The sequence below is a fragment of the Theobroma cacao genome, chromosome 5 (genome assembly GCF_000208745.1).
Source record: "Theobroma cacao cultivar B97-61/B2 chromosome 5, Criollo_cocoa_genome_V2, whole genome shotgun sequence".
NCBI lineage: Eukaryota > Viridiplantae > Streptophyta > Magnoliopsida > Malvales > Malvaceae > Theobroma > Theobroma cacao.
The window spans coordinates 32,952,893-32,968,021 of NC_030854.1; the positions used below are offsets into that span (position 1 = coordinate 32,952,893).

A 15,129-nucleotide genomic window follows, 5' to 3' on the forward strand; every position below is an offset into this window, starting at 1 on the left:
TCAAGTTACAGTGAAGTTGAGAATTAATAGAGAACATTTTATTTAATAAGTAAAAGTTCTTATTTTCTTTAGGCTCTTTTCAGAAGAGTAAAAAATTTTAGTATCTATGGTTTGATCAACCACAGTGAGATTTTGGCTATTGTTCACCTTAGTAGGTTTTCTAACCTTGCCAAGATTGGTGTTCATCTTGGTGGGGTTTCTAGCCTTGCCATGATTGGTGTCTTCACAACACCCTAGTGTCTTCACAATGTCTCAGCGTCCATTTGGTATCAAAGCAGGAAGATCATTATTCGTTACATAGTTCGGGTTCGTTATTAGGTTTCAACTCTTCTTGTTCGGGTAATTTTGTTTGTTTATTGTTTTATAGTTCTGTCATCATTTTTTTTTTTTGCATCACCGCATCGTCATCACCATGTCATTGCCATATCACTAGTGCCATAATTGTTGTCCTTTTTTGAGCCAATAAAATGCTGATGTTGCTCAAATCAACAATAGTAGCTCCAATGATGAAAAAGATAATACCAATCCTTTTCATAAAGAATCGTCTTCTAATGAAGAAGTACCTATATGTCATCTAAGATTTGCTATTAATAGAAATTTGGGAATCAAGGTAGACATTCCTGAGTTTGAAAAAAGGCTTCACTTTGATATATTTTTTTACTGACTCTACACAGTGGAAAGAATTTTCAAGCTTAAAGATGTTCCTGATGAAAAATGTGTGAAGATTGTTGCAATTAAATTGAAGAGACATGCCTCTATCTAGTAGGAAAATCTCAAACATCAACGAGAAAAAGAAGGTCATAACAAGATTTAAACATGGGATAAGAAGCATCGAGAACTTAAATGTAAGTTTTTACCTTAGCACTATTGATAAATTTTTTTTTTAATTTCATAACTTGAGGCAAAAAACAATGTCGATGGAGGATATACAATAGAGTTCGCACAACTTCACATGGAGTACGATGTCCAAGAACCTGAGGAGCAAACTGTAGCTCATTATCTTGGAGGTCTTAATATTGAAATTGCAGATGTTGTTCGACTACAACAATATTAGAACTTAAATGATGCCATCATATTAGCATTAAAGGTTGAAAAACAACAATCATTGATAACTCTATTATATAGAGTTATCATAGGGTACTTTTTGGAGCATAAATTCTGCTTATTCTTTTATAGTACGTTTGGTTCGCGGAATAGGCAGGAATGGAATAGAATTCTATCTGTGGATAGAATAAAGTGAGAATAGAATTGCTATTCTGTGGGAATAGAATAAAGTGGGAATAGAATAGAATAGAATAGTTATTACTTTGTTTGGTATTGTGAATGGAATAGAGCAGGAATTGCTATTATGACTTATCACAGTGTTTGGTTGGTAGAAATAAGATTGGAATAAGAAAGGAATAGGTGATAAAAAAACAAAAATACACTTGACCATATTAACAATTATTTTCATAAAAAAATAAAATTATTCTTATTATCATTTAAATACACATTTATCCCAAAAGATAATTACCCATCATAATTATATTTTTTTCCAATTACTAAAAATAATTATTATTTAATCACATATTTTTATAAATGGATAATTATTTAAAATATAATTTAATTATATTATATTTTATCTATCATAATCAATTAAATTTGTGTATAGATTTTTTTTTTAAGCCAATTCTTCATATATNAAATAAAAAATCATATTACTTTAAAAAAATATCATTTCTTTAAACCAAGCATATGGTGCTGAGGAAATATAAATGCAAAAGAGAAAAATAACGTGTCTTTCAAATTAGATAAGCATTCCATCTCTAGGAAGAAAATGACAATTTACAAGCATAACTAGTGCATATTAGCATGGAAAGCAATAAATAATAAAAAAGCCTTGTCATACTATAAATGCCCTTTACATGAAAATATTATTATATGTAATCAAAAGCCAATGTCTAGTTTACAAAAATACACTAACTAGGAAAGTAATGGATGAATATTCATCATATTACATTAACTTACAACATCCATAAAACCATTAAAGTAGCTACAATAACATCACCATTATACAACCAACAACACAACGGTCAACTCAAAAGGGTTTAGACTTGTTAATGAACCTCATAATTAGTATCAACATCAACCAGAAGTGCCAAAAACTTACAATATCAGGAACTTGCCTTCACAAAAAGTTTTAGAGCCATCAAAGCTCAACAGTCAGCAAGAAATATCCTCAGCGATTTAGGTCTTCGATCAGGATCAATACTGAAAAACACAAATATAAGAGTCGGAGATTCAAGAAATTTAATCGAAGCAAGAACCCTTTCCATTGCTGTCAATCCCTTTACTTGACTTAAAATTCCATCCAACTCTTAAGCCTTTTGTTGGATGTTCACCTCTGCCCCAACACTTTTGCTAAACTCAATTCCAGCCTCTTTTATGTTTTCACCCAATATCGTGGCAGCAGTAATAATTGATTCGGATGTAATGGGATCACTCGTCTCATTTTTCCTTTTCTTCTTCCTTACTGAAGTTGTTTCACTTTCAGGAGCTGATGTTTGAGGTTGAATATTAGAGAAATCCTCATCGTCGAAACTATATCTAGCTAGGTTTTCACCTTCAGTTTTCACATTTATTGTATCATTACAGTCCTGCATTTCTTCGAGGATATCTATTGCAGTTTGTGCATCTTTTCCTATTGCACGATCTCTTGCATAAATAAGACTAAGCTCATTGAAGAAAGGAAAACTCTTTCTTCTAAATGGGGCCACCTCCTTGTGACTCTAATAACAAAAAAAAAAATGACTATTAGTTATATTATTATTAAGAAACTAATATAAAATACTTAAATAAGTTCAACTCAAAAACATACCTGTATGTAAGATTCCCATACAGGATCATCAGCAACAACCATGTTCTTTTGATCATCCCACCCAAATCCACTAGTATGTGTCTCTTGCACCATATCATATATAATAGCCTATTCTTTTTTCAAAGTCTTTATTCTAGACTTTATGTGAGGCTTTGCCTTCAAGTTTGCATTTGGTAATTTTGTTGCAAACATATTTTTAAGTTCTAACAAATAACCCCCTCTAAAACCACTGTCAGCATTGTATTTTTCTATATTGTGCAAATCAATCAAAGCTGAAACAAGTGCAACATCTTTAGGATAATTCCATTTTCTTTTGGTTCTTTTTGAACTTTGAGAAGTTAGGGTTGTAGATGTGGACATTGTTTCTACCATACACCAAATATTTAATTATAAAAATTAATTATAATGCTAAAAAAATAAAAGATCAAAAAATATATCCAATAATATATTAAAACTTGTTAAACTTTATTCACATGATAAAATGTACAATATAAACAACACAATTAATAACAACAATTGACAAAACAATAACACGTTAATAACAAATTTTTAAAAAAGTACAACTTGAACTGGCAAAGGAAAGAAACCCAGCAATAGTCCTTCAGTATCAATATGCCTAACAAATGTCAATCATCATTTTGCCTAGATGCTTGCCATTCATTGAACATCTGATTTGCTAATTCCATTATGAAATTACCCCAAACATCAGTAGGATCAATAGTACTTATAAAATCCTCATCAACTGCTATGTTGGTTTCAACATATTTCCCTAAATCCATTTCAATAGGGTCAAAACTCATCTCCCTTCTAATAAAATTATGAAGCAAACAACAAGCTATAATAATCCTATTATGTATCCTAATCGGATAAAATGATGGACTCTTAAGAATACCCCATCTCATTTTCAATAACCCAAAACATCTCTCTATAACATTGCAAGCAGCAACATGTTTCATATTAAAAAATTCTCCAAGACTGCTTGGTTCATGACCTTGACGCCATTCATTCAAATGATATCGTTGACCTCTATAAGGTGCAAGAAAGCCCTCACAATTTGTATAGCCTGCATCAACTAGATAGTAACAACATATATAAAACAAACTAAATAAGTTCTTTATTTATTTAAGTAGAATAATCATATAGTACATAATTTGAAATACCTTCCCATTATCATAGGAAAGCTTACCATTAGGCACTTTAAGTCCATTTCTTCTCCTTAGTGCATCTCGAAGAACTCTGCCATCAGCTATAGACCCTTCCCAACCAGGAAAAACAAAGACAAATTGCATGTCAGGTGTACATACACCTAACATATTTGTTGCAATATTCCCTTTACGAGTGCGATATCTAGGTTTATCTGCACTTGGCACCTTAACTCTGATGTATGTCCCATCTAGAGCACTTAAACAATTCTACAATTAAAATGGAATTAACTTTTATTAGAAAAAATTATTGCTACCTTGTATGTATAGTTATAAAATTAATAAGATGATTAATTTACCTTAAACCACTTCCACCGATTGTCTGTTAAGTTTGTTGGAATGTGCTCAGGTTTTTTAAACAAATGTTCTTGCAATTTCAAGACTGCAGCCAAAACATTATGAAAGTGCCGACTAATTGACTCACCCGACCTTCTAAAATTTAAACTAATTACTCGATTCTTAACATGATGAGCAATAATATGTAAAAATATTGCAACTTGCTCATCTACAAGCATGTTTTTTGTTGACTTCAACCCTCCAATACTTTCTAACATTTCACATAATTTAAAAAAGGCTTCCTTATTCATTCTAATTTGTGAAATGCATGAAATATCATTATCATACATAAGTCGCCTCACATACTCTCGATTTGTAGCAAAATCTAATGCATAAAATCTTACTCTTGGCCTATAAGTACATAAAGTCGATGCTGCAGACAATAAGGTCAAGAATGAACTAACAGCACGACAAATCTCCATATAAAATTTAAACATAGCTAATTGTCTTTTTCGTCGTTCCGCATCTATTCTCAAATACAAACGAACCATGACTGCAAAAAATAAATATTCTAATCTATTTTATTATTTAAGGAAAATATTAAAGCCATATGGTAAAAAAAAAAGTGACATCAAAATCACATTTCAGCCCCATAAGTAAGCCATATGAAAAAATTGTAAAATTTAATAATTGCTGGGTTAGAGAGACAGACAGGGAAAAAGAGGGTTAATGACATTTCTACTTGGCAACTGTTATTAAGTCAACATTCTTTTGGCAATGTCCAACACAAATATTACAAAAAGTCAAACTAACTATATAAGATATCATCACATAATGAATATAATCATTTTGGAAATGTATATATAAGGTAAGAATATTTAAGATAAAAATTTTAGTTCCATCGATATTAAATAATAAAAGAGAGGTTTGAAGTTAGGGAAAAGAAGAGCTCTAAGAAGGTACATGATTGGGTCTCTCTTCCTTTTGATTTCTACAATAATTTTTGAGATTTGATTTGCAGTTTTCAATATATTCTGCAAATGTAGTTAATTCTTCATTAACTCATGTGGTTTGGCATTATGCAGAGACCTAGAGGATTGAAGGCCATGGGGAGTATGGAAAGTGATTCAGATTAAGAGAGATGTCCATATATGGCAGCAGCAGAGGCTTTTTCTCTTCTGAATTTTGGAGAATATTTTTGCATTTGATGTCAATGGGGTTGTTGGAGTTTTAGAGAGAAAAATATAGAAAAGTTAAGGAGTCCCTGTAGGGTTTGTTGTATAGAAGTACATAATTTCATTTTTATAAATGAGAATAATCATCTTTTCAATATATTCATTCCCATACTCCCAAAATTTATTGCAGACAAATGTATGTGACTCACTTATTTTTACCTTTTGTTCCTGATCAAATTGTATAATTTTGGTAAACTATGATGGTAAGAGCACTACATTGAAATCCCGTTGAGACTTTGTCCTTAGGTGGCTAATTAGGTTCTACCACGTCACATATATTACCATTTTTAAGCTAGCTTGAGCCCAACCCGTGCCCGCCCATTACAATGATTTATTATTAAAATAATATTTTATCCTAATATTTTAATATTATCTAGGTAATTATGTTTTTATCACTAATCAATAATTTAAAGTCATCATAGTTGGTATGATTTTACTTAAACCATTTTCAATCTTTAAGAATTAGAATTAATTACATATGGTATCACATGAAAACCATTCACAACATTGTATCAATATCTTATTGATTTAAATTTCAAAAGGTAATTCAAAACAATTGTAGGAGAAAGAAAAACGAAACAGGAAAAGAAATTAATTTCGATTATTAATCATAATGTGAAAGGTTAGAAGTGGGATTGGCTTGAGTCAATTTGTGTATTGCATTGACGACTTGTAAACTAAAAGCCAAAGTCGCAAAGTTGGCAATCCCTGCATGTTCAAAACTCATTTTGGTAAAACAAGGCTAAAGTTTCTCCAATTAAACTTGTATAAGTTATTCAATTTAAAAGCATGGGTTACTAACCAAAATATTTAGCTCATTATTAATTTTTCTGATGTATATTTATCCAATTAAACTAGTTATATATGAGTTTCAATTAGTAAATCTGCCCTCAGTTTAACCAAGTTTTAATCTCTTTGATGTACTTTGAAATAAAATTTTGTGAGCATGGAATGGAAAACCCTAGAGTGATTAAAGTTAGTTTTGAACTTTAAATTCTCAAATTCATCAAAATCACAACACAAAATCAGCATTTCATATTTCAGATCTACTAACAATAAATTACAATTAATCACAAAATCACAACAATTAAATAGAAATGTTGTTGCCTGAAGGATTTGAAGCAACTACCTCCACTATGGACGACGGAGAGAGAGGGGAAGACTGGTGAGAGCGGCTGAGAGAGAGGGGCAGACCCACGGGTGAGAGCTGCTGAAAGAGAGGGGCAGACCCACGGGTGAGAGCGGCTGAGAGAGAGGGGCAGACCCACGGGTGAGCGGTTGAGAGAGAGGGGCAGACCCATGGGTGAGCGGTTGAGAGAGAGGGGCAGACCCACCGGTGAGAGTGGCTGAGAAAGAGGGGCAGACCTACGGGTGAGCGGCTGAGAGAGAGGGGCAGACCCACGGCTGAGAGAGAGAGGCAAACCCACGGCTGAGAGCGGTTGAGAGCGAGGGGAAGACCCACAGCTGAGAGAGAGGGGCAGACCCACGTGTGAGAGCGAGGGGAAGACCCACGGCTAAGAGAGAGGAAGATGACCAGCTGAGAGAGGAGATGAAGACGGAGGAATGATGACTGACTGAGAAAGGAGATGAACACGAGGGAAGGGTGGCTGATAGAGGAGAGGAAGACGGTGTGTTGAGAGAAAATATGATTTTCGGGGAAGGCTGAATCTGCTGAGGAAGATGGGGGAAGGAGGAAGAGAGAGAAAAAAATAGTTTTTATAGGGATAAAGTGGTGATTTAATTAAACAGTTGAGGGTATTATAGTCAAATTATAATTTAAACTTATTCCCCCGGTTAGACAATAGATAATACCGAGGGGGGAGCGGGTATTAGCCATTTCCACCCCAAAGCCATTTTTGAGGAATTTTTATTCCTCAGAATGCCTATTCCACCCTCTTGTTTGACAACCAAACAAGGGAAACGGAATGGCATGGGAATAAAGGGGGAATGGCTTAGCCATTCCCCCAACCAAACATGCAGTTAGTTTTCTGCATAGGCCTTAGCAAATTTTCATGCTTTTTAGTAGAAGTTAACTTTTAAGGTGTCTAATGTCATTTAAACAATTTTAGCTTCATTGTTTTGTCAAAAATCCCCTCAATGCAACTTCTGATCATTTAACCTTTTTGATGTTGAAGGAATGGTGGCTAAAAGTGAAGCTGAAAGTGAGGACCTCAACAACTCTGCACTAGGAGCTTGAAGGAGGAGAACATGGAAGCAGAAAGCCCAAGGTTGCAGCACCAAGAATGTCCAAGCAGAGAGTTTCTCACTGCAGCGAGAAACAAGTGCACTAAAGCAAGAGGATTTTCATTGCAGCGAGAATCCAAACTCGCTGCAGCAAAAATGAATGTCTTTTAAGGCTAAGTCAGCAAGTAGCTCGTTGCAGCGAGATTTCAAACTCGCTGCAGCGAGAACACATCAGAAAAAAGAATATACTTGGCTTGAGATTCTAAGTCAAGGCTGAATAAAAAGGGAAGTATAAAAGGGAAATTTTTTCACAGAAAAAAAGGCAGATTCAGGGAGACACTTTGGGCAAGAAGAGGCAGAAGCAAAATAGGAAAGAGAAAAAGAATCAAGGGTTGGAGCTTGTAAAGCTGCAATAGAACATCTTCCTCTCTCTCTAGTTTTAAAGCTTGCTTTCTCTATCTCATTTTGTAAAATAATGCTTTTGTTTGCTGTATTGTGTACTCTCCTTTTTGAAATGTTGAGCTAAAATTCTTAAGCTAGGATTATGGTTGACTTTATTATGTAGTTTGGATATTGATTTGGTTGGTTGCTTAGTCTCATTGGAAATATTGATGTTTACTCAAATTTAAATTTATTGGCCATTTATTGGATTGATCATCAATTAAATGTGTTTAAGTATTTAGATGACACTTGAAAGAGTTAATCTAAATTAGACCTAGATTTGAGTAATGTGTGTTCAAAACACTTAAAAAGGACTTTTAGCACTTTGATGTGCAATTAGGGTAGAAATACATTTAATTGCCACACATAGTCTATTTGGAAAGTCTTGGCTTAAAGAGCTTAGTTTAATTGTCTCATATAGACATATAATGATTCAATTAGACTAAGTAAGTGTGTAATATCTCGACGGAGAATTACACATACCTCAAGATTCTAGATTAACATCATCTTTCATTGAGATTAAGTAACTAACCAAACCTAATTCCAAATGAAATATTAGAGGAAACCATAATCCTAGATTTTTAGGCCATTTATTCCATTTCAATTTAACATTTGCACCACTTAGATTAGACTAGTTAATTAGATTACATTTTTTTTTCATAGTTCAAAATTTGTTACTTAGATAAGGTTAGCTTGTTTTAATTTTGGTAGTTAGCATCAATTATTAGATCAACTCCTTGAGGATCGACAACTCATTCATCACTTTACTACTTGTTGCGATCGTGTATGCTTGCACGAAATCTTTGCCTGCAATTTGCATTCAATTTGAGTATATTCACAGTGCATAAGCAAAAGATAATTTTTACTATCAACAATCATGTAAAAGCTCAGTGAGTTCATCTAAACAAAAAGATTCTACCTTAAATCGTAGGAGACAAAGTTCGGTAATCATTTTACCTCCAAAGGTAAATTCTTCCAAAACTACAAGTAATAATAATAAAGAAACTACTTCTACTCGTGCTTCTAATGTCAACAAGAAGTGCTTTAAATGTCAAAGATTTGGGCATATTGCTTCTAATTGTCCAAATCGAAGAATTAACTCTTTAGTAGATGAATAAGTTATGGAAGAGCCTAACATGGAAAAAGCAAAAGATGAACTAAAAATATTCAATGAAGATGAGATAGAAAAAATTCCTATTAACCATGAAGAAGCTCTTGTGTTCGCCATAACCTTAATACTACTATGATAACTGAAGATAAAAGTTGGCTTCACCACAACATCTTGTATACAATGTGCACATCCCAAATGAAGGTTTACAATGTCATTATTGATAAGGGCAGTTACAAGAACGTTATTGCCAAGTACACGGTGAAAAAGTTAAAGCTTCCAACTAAGGCACACCCTCATCGTTACAAGCTACAATGGTTACAAAAAGGAAATGAAGTTAAGGTAACAAAATGTTGTTGTGTTCAATTCTTTATTGGAAATAAGTTTTAAGATGAACTCTGGTGTGATGTTATCCCAAAGAAAGTTTGCCACTTGTTGTTGGGATGCCCATGGCAATATAATTGTCGAGCTTACCATGATAGATACAAGAATACTTATTACTTCATCAAGGATAAAGTAAAATTTATGTTGACTCCACTAATGCCTGAAGATTAGCCAAAGAGACAAGTGGAAGATAAAGCACTCATCTCTATGTCTGGCTTAAACAAAGCTTATCGTGAGTCAAGCCTTTTATACCTTTTATTAGTTTATGAGGAAAATGAAGTATCTTCATCTTTACCTAAGGATGTCAAGCCCATAATTGAAGAGTTTTGAAATGTTGTACCTAATGAGATTTCGCACGGACTACCACCAATGCTAGATATTCAGCATGCCATCAATCTCATTCCTGGTTCTGTAATTCAAACAAGTTTGCTTATCACATGAGTCAACAAGTGTATGAGGAATTACAACGTTAGGTCAAACAGTTTTTGGAGAAATGCCTAGTAAGAGAAAATGTTAGCCTTTTTGCTGTTCCTACTTTATTAGTTCCAAAAAAAGATGGAACATGACGTATTTGCATTGATAGTCATTCTGTGAACAAAATCACTGTCAAGTATCATTTTCCCATTCCTAGACTTGATGATTTGTTAAATCAATTGTATGGTGCTATTATTTTCTCCAAGATCGATATGCGTAGTGGTTATCACCAAATTTAAATGTGACCTAGAGATGAACGAAAAATTGCATTTAAAACTTGTGATGGGTTATATGAATGGACATTTATGCGATTTGGCCTCTTTGGTGAACCTAGCACCTTTATGCACTTAAAGAACCAAGTATTCCACCCTTTGATTGGGAAGTTTGTTGTGGTTTATTTTGATGATATTTAGGTGTATAGTAGACGTCAAAAGGAGCATTTGGAACATTTATAGTAGATCTTTGAAGTGCGTCAAGAAAAAATGCTTTTTGCCAACATAAAAATGTGAGAATTTATGACAAATAAAGTTATATTCTTGGGATATATTGTGTCAAGCCAAGGAATTGAAGTGGACCAAAGCAAAGTTGACGTTGTTATCAATTGGCCAATTCTGAAGTCACTTTATGACGTTTGAAGCTTTCATGAATTTACCTCTTTTTACCAGCGTTTCATAAAAAATTTTAGTTCTATTGCTGCTTAACTTACTGAATGCCTTAAGTGAGATAGTTTTATATGGAGTACCAAGGCACAACATAACTTTAAGGAATTTGAAGAAAGGATTACTAAGGCTCTTGTGCTTGCACATTCGAATTTTGATTTGGTGTTTGAAGTTGATTATGATGCCTCTAATGTAGATATTGGTGCTGTTCTATCTCAAAAGGGACGACCAATTGCCTTTTTTAGTGAGAAATTCAATGATGCAAAGTTGAAATACTCAACATATCATAAAGAGTTTTATGTTGTTATTCGAGCCCTAGACCATTGGAGCCACTATTTATTGCCAAAGGAATTCGTCTTGTTTTTTGACCATGAAGCCCTTAAACACTTCAACTCACAACACAAGCTTAATTGCCGACATACAGTTTGGAGTGAGTTTCTTTAAGCTTTTCCAACTTTCCTCAAGCACAAGTCAAGTGTGCAAAACAAAGTAGCTGATGCTTTAAGTCGTCACCTTACTCTTTTCTTTACCTTACAATTAAAGATTGTTGGTTTTAAAGTTGTCAAAGAATTATATAAGAAAGATCCCAAATTTGGTGAGATATGGAAGTTTAGTTCTCAACATCCTTACCGACAATTTCACCAACAATAAAGGTATCTTTTCAAAGATAATTAACTGTGCATCCCTCAATGTTCTCTACGCCAATCTATTATTTAGGAAACTTATAATGCAGGATTAGCAAGACACTTTGGGAGAGACAAAACATTAGCTATTGTGAAAGAAAAATTTTATTGGCCCAAGGTGGAATGAGATGTAATCCAATATATTCAAAGGTGTCGTATTTACCACATTGCCAAGCTTGGAAATCAAAACACTAGTACGTATAAATCATTACCCATTCCTGAAGTTCCTTGGGTAAATGTGAGTGTGGATTTTGTTTTGGGTTTGCCCATAACCTAAAGGCAAAAGGACTCTGTAATGGTCATTGTTGACAGATTTTCCAAAATGGCTCATTTTGTGCCATGCTATAAAATATATGATGCTTCTCACATAGCTGATTTGTATTTCAAAGAAATTGTTCATCTCCATGGAATTCCAAAAACCATCACTTCAGATCGAGATGTGAAGTTCATGAGTCATTTCTAGCGAACTTTTTAGAGGAAAATGGGAACTCAATTGCAATTCAGTTCAACAAGTCACCCTCAAACAGATGGTCAAACAGAAGTGGTCAACAAAAGTTTAGGAAACTTATTGAGAAGCTTTGTAGGCAAACATATTTTGGCAATGGGATCTTGTGTTGGCACAAGTGAAACTCTCTAACAATAATTCTGTGAGCCAAACCACTAGAAGATGTCCATTCGAAGTAAGGTATGCAAAATACTCTCTCAGTCCTTTGAACCTTCTCGTGTTACCAACTACTAGTGAATTTAGTGCTAATGCTAAAAATGTGCTAAGCAAATCAAGAAACTTCATGAAGAAGTCCAAGAGAAGATTATTCATCAAACAACTAGATACCAAAAGCAAGCCAACAAGCATAAAAAGCCAACTAGTTTTAATGAAGGAGACTTAATATGGATTCACTTAAGGAAAGAATATTTTCTTAAGTCTCATGCAAAATTATCTCCTTGAGCTGATAGACCATTTTGAGTCTTGGAACATAGTAATGAGAATGCTTACAAGATCGAACTTCTTGGAGATTATGATGTTTCTTTAACCTTTAACATAGCTGATCTCTCTCCTTACTATAAAGAAGATGAAGAAGGCATGGATCTTGAAGGTGATTTTTCTCCAATCTAGGGAGAATGATACATGAGTATGTTATTAAGTTACTTGCACATTAAGTTAGGGAAGATTATTTTCATAATTATCTTTCTTTAGTTATCTTTTACTTTACTTGTACTCTAAGAAAGCTTAGGTTAGGTTATTTCTTATTTATTTTTATGTAGAAATTGTAACAATTCCACATAAAAAAGGAAGGAAGCTATCTTCATTAGGAATAGTTATATAAAGCCCTCTTGACTTAGTTGTTAGACATTCAAGTTACATTGAAGTTGAGAATTAATAAAAAATATTTTTTAAAATAAGTAAGAGTGTTTATTTTCTCTAGGCTCTTTTAAGAAGAGTAAGAGATTTTAGTATCTTTGGTTGGCCAACCAAAGTAGGATTTTTGACCGTTGTTCACCTTAATGGGGTTTTCTAATCTTGTCAAGATTGGTGTTCACCATAGTGGAATTTCCAACCTCGCCATGATTGGTGTCTTTTCAACACCCCGACGTTATATATTTATATTTAAAAATAAATAAAAATAAAAACATTCACTCTTATTATACCTTACAAAAAATACCAATGTATTTTAAATAAACTTTTATACAACACACCAATACAAATAATTTTTTTATTCATACATTTATTATTTTATTATACTATAATCAGCCTCAATTGATTTGAATTAGAATTTAGAATTGTATCAATAATTCTTGCAAAATAAAATTTGATTGAGTTCAAGCGTTTAAATTTTGAAATTGTTCTCAAGCTTAATTATAAGCATCTTGATGATTCCATTAAATTTGTTGACTGAACTTGCCACCATGAATCTCGATTTTGATTTTTAGGAAAAGTATAATTTAATTAAATCGGTCCTTATGATAATATATAATAATAATAATAGAGAAATTGTGAGGAATAACCTCTTTGATAAGAACATTTCAAAAATAACCATCAAAATAAATTTAACTATTTTTAACCATATTTAGCGATGACTTGATAAAAATACCCTTGAAACTATTTCAAATAAATTAAACTATTTATCACAATTTCTCCCAATTTATGCTTCCAATTTCTCTCCCTCACCATCTAGTTCTCGCTAATTTTATCGATTTCTTTCTTTGGCATTAGGATTTGTTATGCTCCCAATTTCTCTCTCCCATGCTTTCAGATTTTTCTCTCTCACACTTTCAAGATGCCGAGCGATGGTTTTGATATGCTTGGGATGGGTGGATGGCTATTTAGGGAACTTGACTTTTAGGTATTTTAGATTAAAATAAAATGGTAGAAATGATCACAGATGTTTGAAATAGCTTTTAATTGGATCAATTTGAGACCTAAACACCAATAAACTTAAGAATTTGAAATTTATAAACCTAGGTTTTCAAAGGAAATTTTCTTTTGATTTTTAGTTGAAATAGGTGTTTTAGATAAGAAAATTTATGTTTTGATTTATGAAAACATATTAGAAACTCTATAATCAGGGCTAAATTGTTAAAAAAAACAAAGAAATTAAGAGAGTTGAGAGGATTTGAAGTTATGTTTCGTAAGTAATAATAACATTTTAAATATTAAAGTGTAACAAAATTTTTTGAACACGGCATATAACAATAATATTTTTTGAACATGGTATGTAATAAAAATATTTTTTTAACATAGCGTGTAACATGTTTTTGTACATGACATGTAACAATAATTTTTTTTTTCAACATGACATGTAACAATCTTTTTTAACCATGACGTGTAACATGTTTTTGTATATAACGTGAAACAATAATTTTTTTTAACATGGTGTGTAACAATCTTTTTTTAACTATAACGTTTAATATATTTTTATATATGACATGTGAGAATAATATTTTTTTTTAATATGACGTGTAACAAATTTTTTTTAACCATGATGTGTAATATGTTCACTACAAAAAAACAGTCTTTTTTCAACGAAATTTTTTGTTGGAAGAAGGTTGTTTTCCGTTGGAAATACTTTTTTCCAACGGATTTCCAACAAAAAAATCAGTTAAAAATTTCGTCGATAATACTTTTCGTTGGAAATCCGTTGAAAAATTCCGTTGAAAAAATGTGATTTTTGCAAGATACACCATTAGAATTCCATTAGAAATGGATTTCCGACAAAATTTCATTGGAAAATTCCAACGGAATATTCCGTTGGAAAAAAAATTCCAATAGAAAATTCTGTTGAAAATTTCAAACGAAATTTTCCGTTAGAATAGTTTTTCCGTTAGAATTGTTTTTTCGACAAAAATTTCCTACTCTTTTGCATTGGAAAAACACCAAACCTCACCAAGATTCCTTCTCTTTTGCATTGCAAATTCCAATCAAATTCCTTATTTAAGGAAGAGATAAACAAACAAACATAAGAACTGAAATCAAAGATGGGGCACTAGAATCAGACCAGTAACCAAATAAAAGAGGAGCTGATCTAAAAATCTTATGCCAGATTTGTTTCAGATACCTCTTGAATTAATACTTTTTTCTTTTGAATATTGATCCAAAGATTTGTCTCCTTTCAGGTTGATTGGAAAAA

At 32.6% G+C, this 15,129-nt stretch overlaps 1 protein-coding gene across 1 annotated transcript; it reads right to left on the reverse strand.

Annotated features, from left to right (window-relative positions):
• LOC108662157 (uncharacterized protein At2g29880-like) lies at nt 1,996-2,999 on the reverse strand. The gene is made up of 2 exons (XM_018121295.1): nt 2,858-2,999; nt 1,996-2,768 (listed from the first exon to the last, which is right to left on the reverse strand). The coding sequence occupies exons 1-2, from the start codon at nt 2,948-2,950 to the stop codon at nt 2,358-2,360; spliced, it is 504 nt and encodes a 167-aa protein (XP_017976784.1). The 5' UTR covers nt 2,951-2,999; the 3' UTR covers nt 1,996-2,357.